Source organism: Oryctolagus cuniculus, chromosome 1 (genome assembly GCF_051225735.1).
Source record: "Oryctolagus cuniculus isolate XC-2025 breed Fujian yellow rabbit chromosome 1, ASM5122573v1, whole genome shotgun sequence".
Lineage (NCBI taxonomy): Eukaryota > Metazoa > Chordata > Mammalia > Lagomorpha > Leporidae > Oryctolagus > Oryctolagus cuniculus.
The window spans coordinates 77,151,912-77,175,168 of NC_142867.1; the positions used below are offsets into that span (position 1 = coordinate 77,151,912).

At 36.2% G+C, this 23,257-nt stretch overlaps 1 protein-coding gene across 16 annotated transcripts in view; it reads right to left on the bottom strand.

The window, feature by feature from the left end:
• PICALM (phosphatidylinositol binding clathrin assembly protein) overlaps positions 1 to 23,257 on the bottom strand; it is a 116,145-nt gene that overhangs the window by 48,539 nt on the left and 44,349 nt on the right. For all 16 annotated transcript variants that reach the window (XM_070076422.1, XM_070076427.2, XM_051821357.3 and 13 more), the window contains exons 2-8: positions 19,834 to 19,976; positions 16,024 to 16,099; positions 11,880 to 11,982; positions 8,415 to 8,508; positions 5,243 to 5,354; positions 2,944 to 3,050; positions 1,067 to 1,108 (exon numbers count right to left, since the gene is read on the bottom strand). In XM_070076422.1, the coding sequence (XP_069932523.1) occupies positions 1,067 to 1,108; positions 2,944 to 3,050; positions 5,243 to 5,354; positions 8,415 to 8,508; positions 11,880 to 11,982; positions 16,024 to 16,099; positions 19,834 to 19,976 (677 nt within the window). The remainder of the gene's footprint in view (positions 1 to 1,066; positions 1,109 to 2,943; positions 3,051 to 5,242; positions 5,355 to 8,414; positions 8,509 to 11,879; positions 11,983 to 16,023; positions 16,100 to 19,833; positions 19,977 to 23,257) is intronic.

The following is a 23,257-nucleotide window of genomic DNA, read 5'->3' on the forward strand; positions in this document are numbered from 1 at the left end:
CTCACAATTAGGCCAGGATAATATGCTCGATATTAATGAAGTCATTCATCTCATGATGACATACACAGGAGTGCTTTATATACATATTCCCCTTTACTAGATCTATTACCATTATCCTTGAGATCAGATGGATAAATCTGAATGAGTACAAAGAAATCCAGTACCAACTACTAACATAATATTATTTAAAAGATGTACCAAAACAAGGTAAAGATTCCAACTGTTAAAGAAAGAGTTGACCCAAGTGTTGTAAGGATAGTTGGTGACAGGTACTTTGTTTCTTAAAACATTGAGAATAAGCCAGGAAAAAAAAAAAAAAAAAACAAAACCTAGAGGTGTGAAGTCTGTTTTATAGAAATTTTTGAATATGATGATGTTAAAGATAATATAATCATAAATAACACTGGTTAAGTACTTAATGCTTTAAATTTTTTTTATGTATTAAATCATTTAATTTCCCAAACTACCACATAAGGTAGATACTATATTATCTCCAATTTATAGGAGATGAAACTGAAGCACAGAATACTTTCCCAAAGTCACATGAACAGTTAATGATATAGCCAGAACTCAGACTTCAGCAGTCACCCCAAAGCCTGCTCTCTAAACCCATTACTATGTTTTGAGGTTTATTCCCTACTACCTAAGTCAAATACCAAGTAGGTTTAAATAATCTATTCTGATAAATAACAGGAAAAACAACTTCTTCATAAAATAAGTCTCTACCAGTTTTACAGTGAAAAATTTGCTTTTTAAGTAACATTCAATAAGTTCCATTTCCAAAGTTTTCCCTTTTTTTGGATAATGATGACTATGAGAAACAGAGATGAAGGGGAATAAATGAAAAATGGTAAAGCAGGTTAGACCACCAACGTAATAGGTAAGTAGATAATTTTATGTGGTAATAATGCTGGAACAATCTTTAGCAAAATATTAAAATCTGTCAAGAAATATCACACTGAATTCCTTGTCACTAGGGGCCATATATATTACTCATCTCAGTACTCCTTATAGCTGGCTAGCACAGACAACAAAAAGTGGATTGATTTTTTAAGAATATACTTACCTGGGAAAGGTCTGGTATATCACCTCTGTCAATTCCAACTTGCTGTAAGAAGAAGCAGCATTGTATTTAACACATAAAATTATAATAAAGATGATTTATAAATGAAATCTGAGATGACATCTATAGTTACTACTGTTAATATTTCAGATAGACTCCATAAAAATCAAGAAATCACCATTTCTAAGAATGGCTTAGATTTTTTTTTATTGTTCCAGAAGTTCTAACAGTAGGGGAATTTGAGTTGGAAATTCAAAAGTATTTAAGTTACCATTATCAGGCCTATGAACACCTATATAAGCTATCTTTCCACAATCTGAAAAATCCAACTGTGTCATATATAAAAACACTACTGCAAAAATGAGAAAAGTTAACCATAAACAAGTTCCCTGGGGCACAAAAAAGTTAAACAAATGATAACATTGACTTTATCTTTCTTCATAAAATATGCTTACCCTGTCAATTACCAGAGGGGATGCTTTTGAACAGCTATGTTCAATAAAGTAGATCAGATTTTATATAAATGTCAAGTGATATCTAACCATGACGTAACTATCTCCACAAAACAACCCCAACAAACTTTGATGTTGTTAAGGCACTAGACAATTTCCAACAAAAAATATAAAACTGATCTGGGCATTGTGGCACAGCAGTTAGGCCTCTGCTTGGAACATCCAAATTCCATACTGGAGTGCCAGGGTTGAGTCCTGGCTATGCTCCTGATTCTAGCTTCTTGCACTAATTTATATCCAGGGAAGCAGAACATGATGGCTCAAGTATTTGATTCCTGCCACAACCAGCACTGAGTTCTCAGCTTTTATCTGGTCCCACCTCAGCTGTTATGGCACCTGGGGAGTGAACCAGCAGATGAGATGAGAGCTGGTAAGCAGGTATAGGTGGGTGTATGTTTGTGTGTGCATAAATAGTGCCTTCTTCAGGTTTTAGTATGTGAAATGAAATAACACTGACTTCTCTTTGAAAAATCATTAAATCTGAAATAATTTTCAGTAGGCTTCATAAAACAGCTGATTAACAACAAAGCTATTTTTTTCAAATGTCTCAACATCTTATTCCACCCTATTCCATCTGCTACATAATAGCAAGACAGTAACAGAACCTAGAAAATATGCTAATTCCAGAGTAATTATACTGATGTAACTGACCAAATTATTCTGGAAAGACATCTAGCAATGATGGGTATGGGAGAAAGAAAACAAAACAAAAAACCCTTAAGACCTGTCTTGGTGTTAGCAAAACAATGCCTATATGGATTATAATTGCCTTCTGTGGCAATTTCAGAAAATTGTTTTTTAAGGAGATTTGCAAGATTAGATTACCTTTTAACCTACATCCTTAGTTCTCATAATCAATGCTAAACAAAAAATACACAACATCTACTTCTATAGAACTAAATCACTTTCAACTACATGTCTTCAGATGTGAAGTCTCACTGAAAGATCTGTACTGACACTGACTATTCTCTACCACATAACAGAATAAACCTCCTAAAATACATGACTATTGCCAAACATAAAAATCACTGCCACCACTGTATGACATCCACCTAATTTCATAGAAAAGTAAATAATTTTAAATATATTATCTTTCATTATTCAAATTTGAATAAAATATATTTTATATATTAAGTATATTCATATAACAGATTCATTATAGTGAATTAATATAACAATATAAAAGGGGGCTTCAAAAAGTTTGTGGAAAATTTGTATAATCTTCCAATACCATTTTTCCAGGAACTTTGAAGCCCCTCAAATAACTTACCATATTTTAAGACTTTGCTTTTATTAGAATTCTGATTACCTCAGAATCCATACTTACAAACAAAAAGTAGGAGGCATAGTTACTTATACACACTTTACCTCTGCAACTTTGAGAAACTCTGAGATTCTTGTCATTCTAGTCAGGAACTTCTTATAGATGTCAAGACCTTCTTTGCACTGGTTCTTTTTCATATCAAAATATTTTTCTGCCAAAAAGTAAATGGAAAAATATTTTACTTATATAAAAATAAGTCACTAAGGAAAATAAATCACAACTCCAGAGAGATCATATAGGTCTCTCAAAGAACATACACACATCCTGGCAAAACATACGAATCTTAAATTAGCTCAGATATTTAACATAAATTAGAAGAGTCACTACCATTATACTAAAATGGAAAAGTTCATAATACTAGTTTGTTTCCCAATACTACTTTCTTCACAATTCCCTAAATATACATTTACAAGTAAACACAATCATACTTTACTCCATTTAAAATAGCACTAACATCTATTTCCAAACATTCTTACTAGTAGCACATTAACAAGGACTGAACTTCACACCATCCAAATGGCATATATCAAGCAGCAGTAAAGAGCTGCTGTTTAACAGATAAAAAGCAATACAGAGTTTATGTTACACTAATCATACTGTAGAAGACTATGCCTTCTACGGCTTTATAAAAATGTTTTTCATTTGTAAAAAAAAAAAAAAATTTCCCTATACCAACAGATTAAAGTATTCCTGAACAAACTTGTGTATTCCAGCTTATGAAAAACCAATTTAAATGATTACTTTAAAAGGGGTGAGTGGGACAGCAATGTGGAGTAGTAAGCTAAGCTCCGCCTGCAGCACTGTAATGCCATATCAGCACCCAGTTCACATCCCTGCTACTCCTCTTCCGGCCCACCTCTCTGCTTATGGCCTGGGAAAGCAGTGGAAGATGGCCCAAGTGCTTGGGCCCCCTGAACTCACATGGGAAACTCAGAAGAAGCTCCTGGTTCCTGGCTTTGGATCGGCTTAGCCCTGGCCATTGTAGCCATTTAGGGAGTGAACCAGTGGATTGAAGACTTTTCTGTCTGTCTCTCCCTCCCTCTCTCTCTCTCTGCAACTCTACCTCTCAAATAAATGAAAAAAAATCTTTAAAAGGGGTGGGGAGAAAATAAGCACACTGAAATGAACATACTTGACATATGACATTTGATACTTTGATAACCTTTGCAGATAGTTACTTGTCTACTTCAAAGCCCACCGAAATGAGAATTCCTAGGCAAGATTAACTACATCCCACCTATGCTATATACACAGTAATTCATTACAAATTCATAAAGTATTTCAAAAGTAAAAGGTACCATTAATAAAACTCTACTCACTGGTTCGTTCCCCCACAACACCTGGGGATGGAACAGGCCACTGTCAAGAGCCGGTAACTCAATCCAGGTCTAATATGTCTTAGGTGGCAAGGACTCAAGATTCTGAGCCATCACAAGCTGCCTCCTTAGGATGAGCATTAGCAGAAAGCTGAAATAGGGAGGGGAGCCGGGACTCGAATCCAGTCCTTCAGACACTGGATGAGGGGATCCTAAATAGCACCTCAACCACTATACCAAACATCTGCCCCTAAATAATTATTGATTTTTAAATTGAGTTTTAAAAAAGATCAATTTTACAGAGTTTATTATGGAGTAAATCTTATGGAAAACAAGATTTTTTCTGGTATAAAGAATGTTGGTTTTACCTTTTTTTTTTTCTGATTGTAGCAATATATACATAACATAAAATTTACTATCTTGGGGCCAGCATTGTAGCATAGAGGGTATCAGCCATTGCCTACAATGCCACCATCACATATAGGCCCCGGGTCAAGTCTCAGCTTCTCCACTTCCCATCCCTATTAACAGACCTGGGAAAGCAGAGGAAGATGGCCCAAGTTCTTGGGCCTCTGCACCCATGTCAGAGACTACAATGAAGCACCTGGCTCCTGGCTTCAGCCTGGTTCAGCATTGGCCATTGCAGCCATTTGGGGAGTGAACCAGAAGACTGAAGACCTTTCTCTATCTCTGTTTCTGTAATTCTAACGTATAAATAAATCTTTTTTTAAAAAAAATTTTACTTCCTTAATACTTACCATTTATAAGGCATTTTTAGGTTTCTAAAAATTAATAAACTACACAGAAAAAAAATCAAAGATACACCTAAAATCTATCAAGTTCATCTGAGCTGAACATTCTGGATCTATTTAATCACTTGGATATACATGGTCATATATAATACCCTTTTCTCCAAATAGTTAAAATACTTGCATATCTCTGAATTCTCAGACAGCTTTAAGTAATAACTCAGACAATATTATTTATCTACATGACATAAAAACCAAAATGTTCTTAGATTACTTACCCAACAGGTTAATAATTCCTTCATTGTATGCTGCAAACAGTCTAATGGCATCTTTGAACAGGAGCATGAAGGCAGCATTTATTACCCCATTTGTAAGTTCATTGCTATTAACCTGGAACAAAATGGGAAAATAAGATTAGCTAATCATCTTAAAATGATAATGACAAAAAGACTTCCTTTCAATTAAAAACAGTAAATTCAAGCCTTCAGGCATTACAGAAAAAAAATTCTTCCCTAAATACATACATAATGAATATTGTAATACAAAATTTTCTCTGGATTGTTGCAGAATTACAGCCAAATCATACAAAAGAGCCACAAGTAAACAAAAATCTAAAAGGCTGGGGCCGGCGCTGTGGCATAGTGGGTAAAGCCGCCACCTGCAGTGCCGGCATCCCATATGGGTGCCAGTTCAAGACCCGGCTGCTCCACTTCCGATCTAGCTCTCTGCTATGGCCCGGGAAAGCAGTAGAAGATGACCCAAATCCTTGGGCCCCTGCACCCGCGTGGGAGACCCGGAAAAAGCTCCTGGTTCCTGATCAGCGCAGCTCAGGCTGTTGCAGCCAACTGGGGAGTGAACCAGTGGATAGAAGACCTCTTTCTGCCTCTCCTTCTCTCCGTAATTCTTTCAAATAAATAAATATTTTTAAAAATTATGCTGTAACAAAAAATATCATTTGTTTATCAAGAATACTGCAATTTTCTTCAGTTTTAGCTGAAGGAATGAATCAAAGAATAAAGCAAATTAATTCTAGGTTACTTTTTAAATAATATAAATAACTTATATTGTTACATTTAGAAAAGCCTAAGCACCAAGTTCAATGGTAAATGAGAAAAGAATAAAAAATATATGCAGAAGATCTAACAGGTTAGATTTTCATATATAGGAAGTATTCCAATTACAAAGTAAATAAGGGAAGGAAGTTATGGGGGGAAAAGACGCTATAATCCAAAAGTTGTACTTTGGAAATTTATATTTATTAAACAAAAGTTGAAAAAAAAGTAAATAAAAGACAATTTAGAAAGTAAAAAATACACGCGAATAACAGTGAAAAGGAGTTCAACTTCACTTATCAGATAAATTAAAATATATTGAATTGTTTTACTGAAATATTCTTTGAGCATCAAGATTAGCAAGTATCAAAAAGTAGACATAACTCAGTATGGATAAGAATGAAGAAAAATAAGCACCATTGACAAGTGACTAGTCCAACTCCTCTGAATATAAACAGAATACTAACTCAAATTTAAATGTTTATATTTTCTGAAAATCACTAACAATGACTTAGGTTAAAGGAAAAACCCTTTTCGGCATGAAACTGTCACAGTCCCATTTACTAACTTGAATTTCTAATATAAAATATCTTTTTTTTTTTTTTTTTTTTTTTTTTGACAGGCAGAGTGGACAGTGAGAGAGAGAGACAGAGAGAAAGGTCTTCCTTTGCCGTTGGTTCACCCTCCAATGGCCGGCGCGCTGCGGCCGGCGCACCGCGCTGATCCGATGGCAGGAGCCAGGAGCCAGGTGCTTTTCCTGGTCTCCCATGGGGTGCAGGGCCCAAGCACCTGGGCCATCCTCCACTGCACTCCCTGGCCACAGCAGAGGGCTGGCCTGGAAGAGGGGCAACCGGGACAGAATCCGGCGCCCCGACCGGGACTAGAACCCGGTGTGCCGGCGCCGCTAGGCGGAGGATTAGCCTAATGAGCCGCGGCGCCGGCAATATAAAATATCTTAAAACAGATGTCCCATTCCCACAAAAGAACAGAATTGAAATGCAATCTTACAATATTTAACAACTGGCATAATTTAGTTCAAATAAAGTTCCAAGAAAAATCCCATGGAACACATCTTTGGACAATAACTATATAAGAAACTATTACAAGCACTATTTGAATTTCCCTAGGGCCGGCGCCATGGCCCACTTGGCTAATCCTCCGCCTGCGGCACTGGCATCCAATAGGGGTGCCGGGTTCTAGTCCCAGTTGCTCCTCTTTCAGTCCAGCTCTCTGCTGTGGCCCAGGAGTGCAGTGGAGGATGGCCCAAGTACTTGGGCCCCTGCACCGACATGAGAGAACAGGAAGAGGCACCTGGCTCCTGGCTTTGGATTGGCGCAGCGCTGGCCGTAGCGGCCATTTGGGGAGTGAATGGAAGGAAGACCTTTTCTCTCTGTCTCTCTCTCACTGTCTATAACTCTACTTGTCAAATAAAAAAATAAATAAAAAATAATTTCCCTGTATTTCTTAATAACTGTCATGCTTTGCTTTGATTCCTACAAAGCATGGAAGTAAAATATTAAATTGTTAACTGAAGAAAATCCTTACTTTTTTAAAATTTATTTGACAGGTAGAATTATATACAGCTGGTCAGCTGTGCTGATCCAAAGCCAGGAGCCAGGTGCTTCCTCCTGGTCTCTCATGTGGGTGCAGGGGCCATCCTCCACTGCCCTCCTGGGCCACAGCAAAGAGCTGGACTGGAAGAGGAGCAACCGGGACTAGAACCCGGCACCCATATGGGATGCCGGCGTCATAGGCGAAGGATTAACCAAGCGAGCCATGGTGCCAGCCCCTTACATATTTTTAAAATCTAAGCATCATTATCAAAAAGAAAAGCAGAATTTTGGGGCTGGCGCTGTGGCACAGTGGGTTAAAGCCCCAGCCTGTAGTACCAGACTCCCATATGGATGCCAGTTCGAGTCCTGGCTACTTCACTTCCAATCCTGCTCTCTGTTATGGCCTGGAAAAGCAGTAGAATATGGCCCAACTCCTTGAGCCCTTGCACCCAATGGGAGACCCAGAAGAAACCCCTGGATCTTGGTTTTGGATAGGCTCAGCTCTGGCTTTTGCATTCATTTGGGGAGTGAATCAGCAGAATGGAAGAACTCTCTCTCTCTCTCTGGCTCTACCTTTCTCTGTAACTCTGTCTTTCAAGTAAATAAAATAAACCTTTTTTAAAAAAAGCAAATTTTTGGATCAATCATTTGCTTGTATATCCTCAAATTCTAGAGGAAGAGAAAAAGCTCTTAAGAATTAGAATAAATCTAAAACACAAAAATGGAAAATATTTAGGCAAAGAGAAATTTAGAGTAAAAAAGTAGTCTGAAAACTTGAGTATAAAGTTCTAATCAATTATAATTAATTTTTTTAAATCTTAAATTACAAGGCATAATCAACTTACATTAAAATCAAGAAGTGCATCCATTTGATTTTGAATAATTGGTACAGTTTTAAGGAGTTTTTCTGTGTTCATTGTTCTCATAACTCCATCAGCCCTATTATCAACAAAAAGAGAAAGAAACAAGGGAATTTGTCATTAAATCTACATTTTGAAATCCCACCTGGATCTCTGCTTAAAACAAAGTTGCTACGGAATGTCACATATTTAAGTCATTATTGAACCTGAAGCCTTACACAGAGATATTATAGAAAAAGTAGAAACAGGAAATATAACATACTCATTCAGAATAAAGGGTGTATGGGGTGATGGCACTGTATCAGAGTGCCAGTTTAAGTCTTGGTTACTCCACTTCCAATCCAGCCTCCTGCCAACGCACCTAAGAAAAGAGCTAATGATGGGCCAATTTCCTGGGCCTCTGCCACCCATGTGGGAGACCTGAACAGAGCAGGCTCCTGGCAGATATCTGGGGAGTGTACCAACAGATCCCTGTCTGTATCTATAAATAAGTACTTTTTAAATGAGTAAAAAGATGTAAGGCATGAGACGTAAGAACAAAGGCTCACTTCATATAGCAAAGTCTATAGCACACTTTTCACATGAGGAAATCACTGGATCTTCAAAGCAATTCATTCATGTAAAGGGCAGTTTTACAACTTTTAAAAACAGTAACAGAAAAATCACTTACCTCAAAAATCACTAAAGAGTCAAATATTATGGAATCAATATTTTAACAATTTTATCCATAACTCCAATACCAACAGCTTGTAGTACAGAAAACTATGTTGAAAACCACTCTATTACAAAATAAAGGACAATTTTACCAAGAAATTCTGATTGTTAAACAACATACTTAATAGGAGTACTTTTAATAAAGTACTTTGTTAAATATTTCCAAATAGATGAGTTAGAAATAATATTTTTCTAAAGACAGAAAAATATTAGCAGTATCAAATAAACTATAACTTCACAAAACTGATACAGAAAACTCACTAGATTTTTTAACAGGTACTAGAGTTGTTGCATATTTTGTGCGTGTCTAGAGAGAAGGCGGGAGAATCAGTATTATTATTAACTGGAGATTCTAAGTAAAGCATACAGTTCTCTGTAATATTCTTGGAACATTTCTGGAAGTGAAATTATTCCAATGTTAATTTTTAAAGGTCAGTAAGCTCGTTAAAATACTTTACCACAAAGACCTTCATTTAGAGTGAAACTAGATTCAGATCTAGATTCATCTGACTAGAAAAGCATGTGGGCTCTTATCACTATTTTGATGAACAGCAAAATAATCACACCTGATTAATTTTGGAATGATGACATAAAACATTTAAGTTCTGCTTTTAAGCAAACTCTAGGAAGCAGCAGATGATGGCTCAAGTAGTTGAATGCCTGCCACCAATATGGGAGGCCTGGATTAAGTTCTTGGTCCCAGCCCCAGCCATTGCAGGCATCTGGTGAGTGAACCAGTAGATGGGAGCTCATTCTGTCTGTCTCCCTTTCTTTCTGATTCTCTTAAACATACACACACACACACACACACACACACACACACACTGAAATATTTGAATAGTAGAGCAACTCAGAAAAGTGTTCACCAGGGTATTTCTGCAAATGCCAATTTGCCCACAGGGTAGTCCTTTATACTCTACAAGGTGATCAATGTCCCAACAGAATGTATTTAGTGGCTTTTTCCTAAGGTTTCACCAAGAGGAAAAACCTGTGTTCCAGCATCAGCATGTACAGAATCACTGACTCTATCATTTATGTGGACAAGGTCACATACTAAGATGACTGTTATTTAGGATGCAGCAAAAACTAAACCTAGCTTCTATATTCAAGACTAAAAGGAATCTTAAATAAACAGCACAGAAAGAAGATTCAAATAAACAGAAAAATAGCTCATTCATGCGCTAGAAATTTAATGTGTTATGATGGTAATACTGCCCAAACCGACACAGATTCAATGCAATTGCTATCAAATCTTAGCTGTCTTTTCTGCAGAAATTATAAAGCACATGATAAAATTCATGTGAACATGTAAGAGGTCCAAAAACAATCTTGAAAAAGAATAGAGTTGGAAGATACATATTTTGATTTCAAAAAGTAACAATAATCATCAGAGTATGGTCCAGGTATAAAGATAGACATTTGGGTCAACAGAACACAATTCAAGATTCAGAAATAAACTTTTACTTATAGTTACTGGGAAAAAAATCTTTCCATAAAATGGTGCTTGGACCATTATAATGGAATATCTATATACAAAAGAATAACTTAGCCTGCATACCTCATACCATACACAAAAATTAAATTCTAAATAGATCAGAAACCTAACTGCAAGAGCTAAAACTACAAAATTCTTAGAATAAGACATGACAGTAAATCTGTCACTCTGAGTTAAATCAAATTTTCTTAGACATGATGCCAAAAATATAAGCAACCAAAAAAACAGATCAACAGGACTTTATACAAACTAAAAATGTTTGTACTTCAAAGGACAAAATGAAGAAAGTGCTATGAAAGGGGAAAAATATTTGCAAATCATAAACATGGTAAGTGACTAACATCCAGAACGCATGTAGAACCCCCTTATCTTTGGCCAATGTTTCAAGACCTAAGTGGATGCCTAAAACTGTGGATAGCACAAACCCTCTATATACTAAATGACTGCAGGCAGGGAGCATGGATATGCTGAGCAAAGGCTTGATTCATGCTAATCAGACCAGTGTGCAAGTTAAAATCTGGAATTCTATGTTTAATATTTTTGAGGCCCAGGTTGACCATCAGTAACTGAAACCACAGAAAAAGGGGTAGGAAAATATAAAAAACACTTGCAACCGGTCAGAAGATAAACAACACAATTTAAAAGTGGGCAAAGGATTTGAAGAGACATTTTTCCAAAGATAGACAAATGGCCAATAAGCACATAAAAAGATGCTCAAAATCATTAGCGATCAGAGAAACACAAGCTAACACATATGTCCTTACATATGTCATAAGTGCTGCAACTTGCATACATCATACACTAAGTGAAAAAGTCAGTCACAAAAGGCCACATATTGTAAGATCTCATTTATACAAAATACCTGTAATACGCAAACCTAGAGACTGAAAGTAGATTTATGCTCTGACAATCAGGAATGGAAAATGACTATTAACAGGCATGGGATTTCTTATCAGGGTAATGAAAATGTTCTAGAAGTAAATAGTAGTAACACAGTACACCTTTGTAAATACAGTAAAAACCAGGGAATTGTACCCACTAAAAAGGGTGATTTTTATGGTATTATTTAAAAATTACCTGATATGCCTCTTCAAAGAAGTTACTCTTTCAAAAGTAACTCATATTCCAAAATTTATAATGGAATTATGAATGTTTATAACTATAAATGCATTTATTATTGATTCATAATTCATGTTTTATATTTTAATATTCATGCCATATAAAAAAACAGCTCAACTCACCCTCTCTTCACTTTTGTGAAATCAAATGCAACTTGTCTGTATGAAACTGCTTTTTCATTTAAGTATCTACTATACCGCCTAATAAATGTAGACATATCATATCCTGTAAGAAAAGAAAAAGGTTTCATAAATATTATAATCATAATTTGCCTAGAAAAACTTATTTTATTTTATGGTAAAATCTTAATATTCCAACTCAGTTCGGTGGCATAAATTAAGTTTAATTAATGAACATTATCATATTAAATTAAGATTTCACTTTTTTAAAGTTAGATAGACCATATATATGTGGCTTGACACAAATCCTTTTTCTTAGAATTCACTAAAATAAAAGTTTGCTTTGCTTATGATCAAGACTTTTATTTTTGGCCGGCGCCATGGCTCACTTGGCTAATCCTCTTTCTGCACCGCCAGCACCCCGGGTTCTAGTCCCGGTTGCTCCTCTTCCAGTCCAGCTCTCTGCTGTGGCCCGGGTAGGCAGTGGAGGATGGCCCAAGTACTTGGGTCCCTGCATCCGCATGGGAGACCAGGAGGAAGTACCCGGCTCCTGGCTTCAAATCTGTGCACTGCTGGCCGTAGCGGCCATTAGGGGAGTGAACCAACAGAAGGAAGACCTTTCTCTCTCTCTCTCTCACTGTCTATAACTCTCTCTCTCTCTCTCTCTCACTGTCTAACTCTGCCTAGCAAAAAAAAAAAAAAAAGAAAAAAAACTTATTTTTTGTTCATCAGGAATTGAAAACACTAATTCTCTTTTCCAACTTGATAACCTAACAACTGAAAATTAGCATCCTATAGAACTATGATCCCATTCTTGAAATTAGACTACATCATTTTTATATGCAGACTCATGAAATCTTTACTTAACAATCATGACTTATGTGTCAATCTTATAAAAAGTAGATTAAATTACTGCCTAGCACAATAGAAATGGCAATATGTAAACTTAAGACACAATAAAAATCAATTAGAGTAAGGTTCTCAATAAAACTTTCTGAATGAATACATTATGTATTCTAAGATATTGGTTCATCATACTCATGAGCTCTGAAAACTTCAGCATCATGAAACCCCATCAGTATTCACAAACACCAAAAATCTTATGTATTTATTAACGCGTTAATAAATTGCCTCAAGGAAGTCAATAAATGCTTGCTTCTCATAAAAAACAGATCCATTTTTAACTCATGCTTATCTATCAAATTTTAATGATAAATTCTGCTACTTTAAAAAGACAATACTAAACAACCATCAACCCCATCCCACCCTGCCACAAAACAGATAAAGTGACTAGATTTCAAGCAATCACTAGTGGACTTTAGAGAGTCTTCCATAATACATTCCTCATCTTTTTGGTTCACATCGTTCCCCCTAATCTACTCTACAACATCCTCTCTGTTAAGGGACATACCACTTATCCTTCAAGGTTCGACCTCTTAAAACACTCCCAGAACTCTCTCTTTGTGCCCCCATGTTATTCTTACCCTAAGTAAAACTTGGAACTACTATGGCAAGCATACTGGCCCAACAGTTAAGACTTCAGTTGGGATGTCTACATCCCATATTGTGGTGCCAGGGCTCCATTCCTAGCTCCATTTCTAATTTTAGCTTCCTGCTGATGTGCATCCTATGAGACAGCAGGTGATGGCTCAAATGGTTTGGTCCCTGCCACCCATGTAGGAGATTTGGACTGAGTTTTTGGCTCCTGGCCTTGGCCTGGCCCAGTCCTGGCTGTTGCCCCAACCACTAAGGCATTCGGGAAGTGATTCAGCAGATGACTGTGCGCTCATGCTCTCTCTGTCTCTCCCTTTTCCTCACTCCAGTTCTATCTCTCTCAAATAAATAAAAAATTAAAAGAAAACATGTGTGTAACTATTAGTTGGATACAATCTAGAATTTTATTTACATGCACTCAGTCTAATATCCGTAAGTATTTAATAAAATGTATATACATATCCAAAATATATCAGCAATCAAAATTTCTTTTCAAAGACACCATGGAACACTGTCCACTGTTTATTTCATTTTTCAAATATGAGCCTTAAAAAAAAAAAAAAATACTTGGGGCTGGCGCTGTGGCGTAGCGGGTAAAGCTGCCGCCTTTAGTGACAGCATCCCGCATGAGTGTTGGTTTGAATCCTGGCTGCTTCACTTCCCATTCAGCTCTCTACTATTGCCTGGAAAAGCAGTAAAACATGGCCCAAGTTCTTGGGCCCCTGCACCCACATGGGAGACCTAGAAGAGGATCCTGGCTCCTGGCTTAGGACTGGACTAGCTCTGGCTGTTGTGGCCATCTGGGGAATGAACTAGCCAATGGAGGGCCCCTCTCTCTCTCTCTGTGTAACTCTTTCAAATAAATAAATTAAAAAAAAAAAAAAAACATTTGGATATATGCTTAAACTGAGCTCTAGAGCAGTAGTTTACATATAGTTTCCCATAGACTTTTAAATAAAATTAACTGAAAAAGGAGAAGAAAACCAGAAATAACAGGATTAGCTGGCAGAGTTTCTTCCACATCCTTTAAAACAGGGGAGACTAATTTTTATTAGTTACACTAGGGTACTTCAAAACTTTCATAGAAAATGTAATTAAGCATAAATTTACTTTGGTGCAAACAATTTTGAAATCCAGTTTTCCATAATATGCATTTCCATTAACTTTTTGAAGACCTTTATATATATCCAGCTTCTGTTTAAGATTTCATTTCAAAATGGGACCTATTACTTAAATTTTCCCCCTTTAACATGGAGCACTATAACTCTTCATTAAAATGAATTTTGTTAACAATGGGTTCTACATACAGATTACTAGTTCTAGAATTTCTAGAAAATAGAGTACTCAATCCATTCTAAGTAATACTTTCCACCTACCAAATAAAAAACAAGCATTGAACTGGACAGCCCCTAACACAAACAGTCAGTTACTCAATTCCATTGATTTTACCTCCACAAGAACCACAGTTCAGGCCCTCATTAACTCTCCACTAGATGACCAGAGCGATGACTGGAACAGTCTCAACATCTTCAAGACTTGGTCCACTCTGTTCCAACCTGACTGAGCAATGATACTTTCTTTATAAGACATACTTCCTTTGCCCCTCATCCCTCTACTCAAAAAAACTGTGATAGCTTCCCATTACGTTATAAAATCAAACTCCATCAAAATTTTCTGTGCCTGATTTTGGCTCTGAAAAGCTCCCTAAGGGCTATCTGACACAACATGTTCTCCAAAACACCTTCCACAATTCTATTCACATTCCTTCACTCTATAAATTTTAAAAACTCCAAGTACTTTCCCATTCATATACATCTATGTACCTGTGTTTAAACAAACTCATTTTCTCATCCATCTCTCAAATCCCAGCACAAATCTCACATTCTCTAAAGACAGTTTCCAGATTGAGCCTCACTGTTAATAATTCCAAGTTGTTTTGGTATGTTCCTTATGAAGTTCTTCCTACAGCTGAAATTCTAAAATGTTAATAGCCTAGTTCTGGAACTAAATTCAACAGATCCCAACAAGACAGAATGTGCACAACTGGCTACAGCCAGATTATGGCAATTTCAAGTTACCAAATTTAAAGTAAAATAAAAAAAATAATATATGTGGGTATCAATGAACCCACATTATCATTTGAACAATGCTATACTCACCTTAGCTACTGAAAAATAACATTCTAACAACATCTCTTAAAGTGAAGCATAAAATAATAATAAAACAAAAACAATAAAAGTATGTATACAGTTATTTCCTGTGTGCCGGGAATTAATACTTATTGACTAGGTTAAGCCTCATGATAACCCTATTGGGACGGTACTCTCATTACTTCTGATGTTACAGATGCAGAGAAGCAAAGTAATTTGCTCAAGTTCATACAGCTGGTAGGTGGTAAAGATGGGATTCAAACCTAGGCAGTCTAACTCTACAATGGATGTTCTCCAAATACTAATAATACATCTCTCACAGAGCTCTCAGTGTCAGGGAAGAAACCAATCCTAATCTTCCAAATTATAACATCGTTTTTTCTATCCTACAAGTATCAGTACAATGTGAAGTTTAAAACAGCACATTCTGAAGACAAGAGTTCAATTTTTTAGTGATCACTAGGTGGCATTAGCTCTGATTTTCTACAGTAAGTTGTCTTTACCTTGCAATCCACTTTTATCCAAAAAATTGCTCAAGTTAAACAACGTGTTTCTTGAAGCCAAATACTGAATGAAGCGCTAGGGATTAAAAAAAAAAATCACAATCAAAATAAGGTACTGCCATCATATCATAAACTTTCATGTGAAAATGAGAAGTTATGATTAATACATCCTATTAGGTTTATCTGGTTTAAACTTTTCACCCTTATTCTTCTCATAACTAGTTACCAAACACAAAACCAATACAGATTTTTCATTAGCATTATAGGAATTTATTAAGTGTAATGCCTACGGCTGTAAGTAATAATGTCAAAATAATAAAAGGAAATCAGCACTTTTAAATTGTACCAGCAATTTTGTTTTTATTGCAGCACATTAGTACTACAGCTAATCATATTCAGATGGTGTCTGTATGTTAAACAGCCACCTGGTATTCCAAACTTTACTAACTGTAAAAAAACATTTCTAGTTATAAAAGAGAACAGTATTATAGAAACCCACTTACTCAATGTCCAGATTAAATACATTAACATACACTTCAGATCATGTTCTAAAGTCAAAATATTATAGACCCTATTAAAGACACACATCTTCAATATCATTCCCTTTCCTCTCTCTTCAAAGGTGATTATTATTCTGAAGCAGAAAACTGCATGTAATTTTATCTTTTCAATTTACATACTAAACTCTTGAACAATGTGCTTTTCAATTCAACTTCTTCCCAAGAATGATCATTTAATATATGTAAATCTATTTCACTCATTTTAAACGGTATTCTAGAATCTCAATCAACTAATATTCATTATGTATCCATGCCTTTATTTATGGATATTTAAGTTCATTCCAGTTTTCACCATAAACAATGCTGTATAACTTCTTCATACTTGGTCTCCATGTGCAAGTATACCAAAGTTTCTTGGGATATACACTTAGCATTGGATTAAGTCAGCATTTATGTAAATATGTTCACAAAGTATTGTCCAAATACTCTACCACTACCTTTATATAAAGCATCTAGAACAGACAGTTAAAGAAATGTTTCAACTTTTATTTCCCTTAGGGTTCCTTTTTTCTTTCAAAATCTGCATGCTGAGTATCACTAGCGACAATGATGTACATTATCCCTCGACTCCACTTTGTTCTCTTGCAATCACCCCAAATTAACAACCAGGATTTTAAAAGCTAATTTGTAAACCTAAGACTGTTTCATCATTATCTTGAAACAATTTGTTTCAAATGAACATTAAAACAAATAACACTGTAGTAAACAATGATTTTTATAGGCTTTGATAACAGTTTCCTTAACTTTTGCACTTTAGGAATCAATGTAAATATTTTAGTCATTTCTATGACTTTAGATATAACAAACAATTTTTTTTTCATTTTACTAGTCTTCACATAATTTTTAGCTCCAAAGATACATAGCTTGATCAACTTGACTTTGTTTCTAATAGCATCCTAATATTTAACTTGGTATTCCATTAAGCACCCCACCATCTGGCAAGTAATAAGGTCAGAAGTTTTCTTCTGGGTCTTAAGAGGTAACTTGAAGGGCCGGTGCTGTGACATAGTCCTTGGGACCCCACACCCATGTGGGAGGCCTGGAAGAAGCTCCTGGCTCCTGGCTTCAGATCAGCTTGGCTCAGGCCATTTAGGCCAGCTGGGGAGTCAATCAGCAGATGGAAGAACTCTCTCGCCCTACCTCTGCCTCTCTGTAACTCTGCCTTTCAAATAAATAGATACATCTTTAAATAAGAGAGAGAGAGAGAAAGAGAACTTTGGGGCCAGTGCTGTGGCGTAGTTGGCTGAACGTCCACCTGCTGCACCAGCATCCCATACAGGTGCAAGCTCCTCTTCCAATCCAGCTCCCTGCTATGGCCTGGAAATGCAGCAGAAAATGGTCCAAGCGCTTGGGCCCCTGAACTCACATGGGAGACCCAGAATAATCTCCTGGCTCCTGGCTTTGGATTGGCCCAGCTCCAACCATTGTGGCCATTTAGGCAGTGAATCAGCAGATGGAAGATCTCTCTCGCTCTCTCTCTGTACCTCTGTCTCTCAAATAAATAAATATAATCTTAAAAAAAGAACACAGAGATAACAAGACAGTACCATCTTAAAACTATTGTTTTAAAGAACAGCAAAATATCCATAAATGTTGAAACAGCATGACAGGTACAAAGATATTTATTATACTTTTCTATACTATTATATGCTTGAAATTTTTCTAAAATATTTAAAGAATATATATTGCTTAGATAATTTATCCACCTAGCACACTACATCCATGAATGACTCTATGTTTCCATGTTTTGAATTTCACCTACAATTTTTAACTCTATATTTTTATTTATTAATCACCTACAACTAGTCCTGCTACAGCAGATGTCTTACTCAATTATGTTTGCCCACTAAGGTTTTATATTATTGATGAGGAAACTAAAACTCACAGAATTGACTCACTTATGTAACCCAATTGGTAAGCGAATGGGATAAGAATACCTAGCCACCTGATGTCAGGACCATATGACAGCCAATTCAGTTTCATCCTTTTGAGATTTCCTCTGTGGTTAGGATTTTCATCTTAACACTACTGATACTTTGGACAGATAGTTCTTTGTTGTTGGGGGCTGTTTTGTGCACTGCAAGATGTTCATAAGCAGCCCTAGGCCCTGTCAGACACTAGCTGCATCTCTTCCAGTTGTGACAAGCTTCCTTTGAAAAGTTAAAAAAAAAAATAATAATCACCTCCCTTTCCTGCCCAGGTTGAGAACCAGTGTTCCTTGGTATTACCATCATCATATCAAAGTGAAGACCCGAAAACTGCACAAACTAGGTAAAAAAATGAGCAGACCATGAGCTTTACATTAGTGATGAAAGGAAACTCAAGATGAGTTTATCTGAAAACCATACGGAATGGGGCAGGCATCGGTCTAGTGGTCAAAACACCAGATACGTTGCTGGTGTCCCATTCTGGAGTCCCTGGATTTGAAGCTCAGCTCTGGCTCCTGACTCCAGTTACCTGCCAATGCAGATCTTGGGAGGCAATGGTGTTAGCTCAAGTAGGAAGCTTCCTGCTATACAAGTAGAAAACTTGTCCCAGCTCTCAGCTTCAGCCTAGCCCAGCTCAGCCCTGGCTGATCTGGGCATTTAGGGAATGAAACAGTTTGTAATTTCCTAAGAATCAAAAAGTTAGGTGCTAAGCCAAACATGGAAAATAAGATGATTCTCTTTAAAAAGAAAATTTCAAAACCTTATATATCTCACTACACATACCCTTGTGGGCAATAAAAGTTTCAGATACATAATCAGTACCTATAAGCAAAACACTATCATGGTCCTCAACTAGGCAAAGTGTTGTCCAAGACAACTATAGAAAAGCAGTCAAAAATCTGATCGAATTTTAAAAAAAGGGGCAAGTGGACAAAGACATTTTATAACATCTATGAACAAGGCCTGTGAAGATCAGAGCTTATGGAACATACCTCCAGGCATGATCTTTGCTTCTTGATCCCATTACTGAAATCCTCTGTGCGCTGACCCACTTTCTGCTTTCTGGCTTACAAGCCATGTTTCCTCAAATTGCAGGAACTATATTTTACTATATTACACTGTATTATATTATAATTATATATTTCATATAAATATACAATTATGTAATATAACCATTATGTAATTACATTCCTGTCCTTTTAACCTGTTTATCCAGCTGCTGAAGCTACTTTTTAAGTATTAGTGACAAAAGCAAATTGAATTAGTAATCATACCAATATACTTACTCAATTACTTACTTTTTAATCAAGAATTCTGCTTACCTCATTTCCATACACCATCAGATGGTGAGTTGTAATGAGAGACTTGAAGACCACCACCCAACTACTGTTAGTAGTTCTTTCAAATAAACTGTCGGCCAACTGCGGGATGTTCACATTCATCTCATTTGTGCATTGTATCAAGTCTGAAATTTAAAAAAAAAAGATATTTTAAGATCAATTTCCTTCAGGTTTTAACTGTTAATACCAAATTTGCATGCTAACAGGCAAAAAATCTAAGTGGAATAACAATCATTTTGGATTTAAAAATTTTTCAGGGGCGATAATACTATAATCCACCTGAGAAGTAGGGTATTTTCTGATTAGGATTACATAAATGATTATTAACATGAGAAAATAAATTAAACTTCCTCAGGGTATTATTCACCCTTAAGTGCTTTAAAGAAATCATAGATACAGACACATGAACAAACTGAAGGTTAAATTACATTTATTAATATTACCCCAGGGATTGGCACTGTGGCAAAGTGGGTTAAGCCACTCCTGTGATGCTGGCATCACGAGTCCTGGCTTCTCCACTTGCAATCTACCTACCTGCTAATGCTCCTGGGAAAACAGCAGAGTACGGCCCAAATGCCTTGGCCCCTGCCACCCATGTGAAAGACCCAGATGAAGTTCTAGGCTCCTGGCTTTGGCCTGGCCCAGCCCTGGCAGTAGCAGCCATTTACACAGTAAACCAGCATATGGAAAATTATTCTCTAACTTTGCCTTTCAAATAAATAAATCTTTATTAATATTCCCCCTAGAGTGCTGTATCTGCACTAATATGAAGATAACTGAGTCTGTGATTGAGTAGGATCTCTGTTTATGTAAAACATTTCTTATTTTTCTCTCCCTTCAGTCCTAATGAGTTAGCTCAGGTTTCAGTCAGTAGCTGATATCGACAATCAAAACTGAAAATTGAAATCTTCTATTACATAAGCTTCCAAATCAGAAATGACTCAGGAGCTCTATTTTACCCAATATTATTCATAACAAAGTTAGAACAATATAAGTTCCAATTTTATGTTTCAAACCCAAAAGCAGGACAATAAAAAGTCTAATAACAACTGTTTCAGTATCAAAACAAAGTTCTTAATGGACCTCAGAGTTTTACCTAAAACCTGCTTAAAAGATATAATTGGCAAACTCAACCAAGACAACACAAAATATAATCCAATTTAGAGAAATAATGAAGAAGCCCACAAAAAAAGCTGTTTTAAAAATACATATAGGGGCCAGCGCTGTGACACAGCAGGTTAAAGCCCTGGCCTGAAGTGCCGGCATCCCACATGGGCGCCGGTTCTAGTTCCAGCTGCTCCTCTTCCGGTCCAGCTCTCTGCTATGGCCTGGGATGGCAGAAGATCGCCCAGGTCCCTGGGCCCCTGCACCCACGTGGGAGACCCAGAGGAAGCTCCTGGCTCCTGGGTTCAGATCAGCGCAGCTCCAACCGTTGCAGCCATCTGGGGAGTGAACCAGTGGATGGAAGACCTTTCTCTCTGTCTCTACCTCTCTGTAACTCTGTCTTTCAAATAAATAAATCTTTTTAAAAAATACATATAAAATATAATGTATAAATATATTAACTACATCAGAAAAATTAAAGCTCTTCATTCCAGTAATATGTCCACTTTTAATCTTTAGTATACTATAATGATTAAATATGAATTCAAATGACCTAACTTGGTTTGACTGCTTAAATAAGTGACAATGTAACTATTAACATTTACCTACTTCTAATCTTCAAAATGTTTGCTTTATTACATGTAATTATTAAAGTAGCATTTGCTAAACAAGTACATTTATAGCAGCAGTTACCCCAGCAAATCCTGGTTAAAAGCAAAACAAAGAACAGCTAAACAGAGTGTCCAGGGAACATCAGCATGACACCAGACTTTCACAATTTAGGCTACCTAAACAAAAACTAAATAGCAAATTCACTTAGGTGTGCATGGTTCAGCTTCTCCTAGTAAAAAATGGCATTTCATCTCTGCCTTGTCTGAATCTTCATAGTACTTTATTCCTGTCTTGTGGCAGTGAACATTATACTTCCCTTACTCTAAATATAATTAATCTGCAGAATGCAAGACCTATCTATTGCTTGTTCAGTTTTAATCCTTTAAATATAAAATATATTTAAATATTAAAGTACAGTAGTAAAGTTCTAAATTTGGTTATAAAAAGCTATATTTCTAGCTTCCTTCCTGGCCATCTTTATAGACCTATATTTTTTTCTCTATATCTTTGCACAAACTTTTCTTGATAAGCTGTTCAATTCTAAAATATAGTAGTTACTTCTTTATGATGACATCAGAAGTAATTTTATTCCTTAGAATCTTATTTTCTTAGTTTTCAAAATTGAACTTGTCACAAAATTTATTACAATACTGCCCATCCATACACTGTGTATGCTAATATACAAGGAATCTTCAAAAAGTTCATGAAAAATGTGTATTAGGAAGCACAATGCATGAATTTCAAATCTCTTACACCAAAATAAGCTTATCATAATTCAATTTTCACTAACAGTTTAAAATACCCTCGTATATACATTCCCAAGATGCTATCAGTATCCACGTCCTTTTGATTCTATTTCCTAAAACTCTAGCAAATCCACATTTTCTTCTCCATCCCAAAACCAGGGTGAAAGCCAAAGCCAAAGTTCAGGTCTTATTTATCTAACCAAGGTAAGGCATTGTGAAGTCAGGGAGGGGGAATTATCATACTCAAAGAGGTTTTACTAGTACTTAGTAACACAGAAGAGGGAGAACTGTCTTATAGTGCACAATCAGTACTCCATAATTCAGATTGCTCTCAATGAGAAACACTGACCTGATTGGTCTCCTCATTTCTGATGTGATACTTCTAATTTGGGATCTCTCCTACCCCACATCCCCAGTCATTCTCTAAACTGGCCACAGAATGATCTCTAACACAATATGACTGTCCCTTCCTAACCTCAGCAATTTATCCAGTGCTAATGCAATGAAAACAATACATCCGTCACCAATATACTCCTTCTTGCCTCTTAGCCTCCAACCTAGAACCACTTTCCAGTTTTCTATGGTGTACCTTGCTGTTTCACGCCTGAACCTTTCCATTCCTGTTTACAGTTCAAAAAACATTTCCTCAGTGAAATCTTTCCCTTCAGTCTCTAATGCTGACATATAATTCTGAACAACAGAATCATTCTTCTACACCTTAAATATGTACTCCCAAACCAATTTCTTCTTCTTGAGAGAACTTAAAAGGCTAACATTTCCATAGACAATTAATTGCTAGAATGTCAGATACAGCCTGCTCTTAAATGAAGAGGATATAGATCTCAGTTTCAACAACCACAATATTTTATACATAGCATGTGAATTTATATAGTTCTCTACATGCTATAGAATATTTATGTATGCAAATTTATTATATACTATTA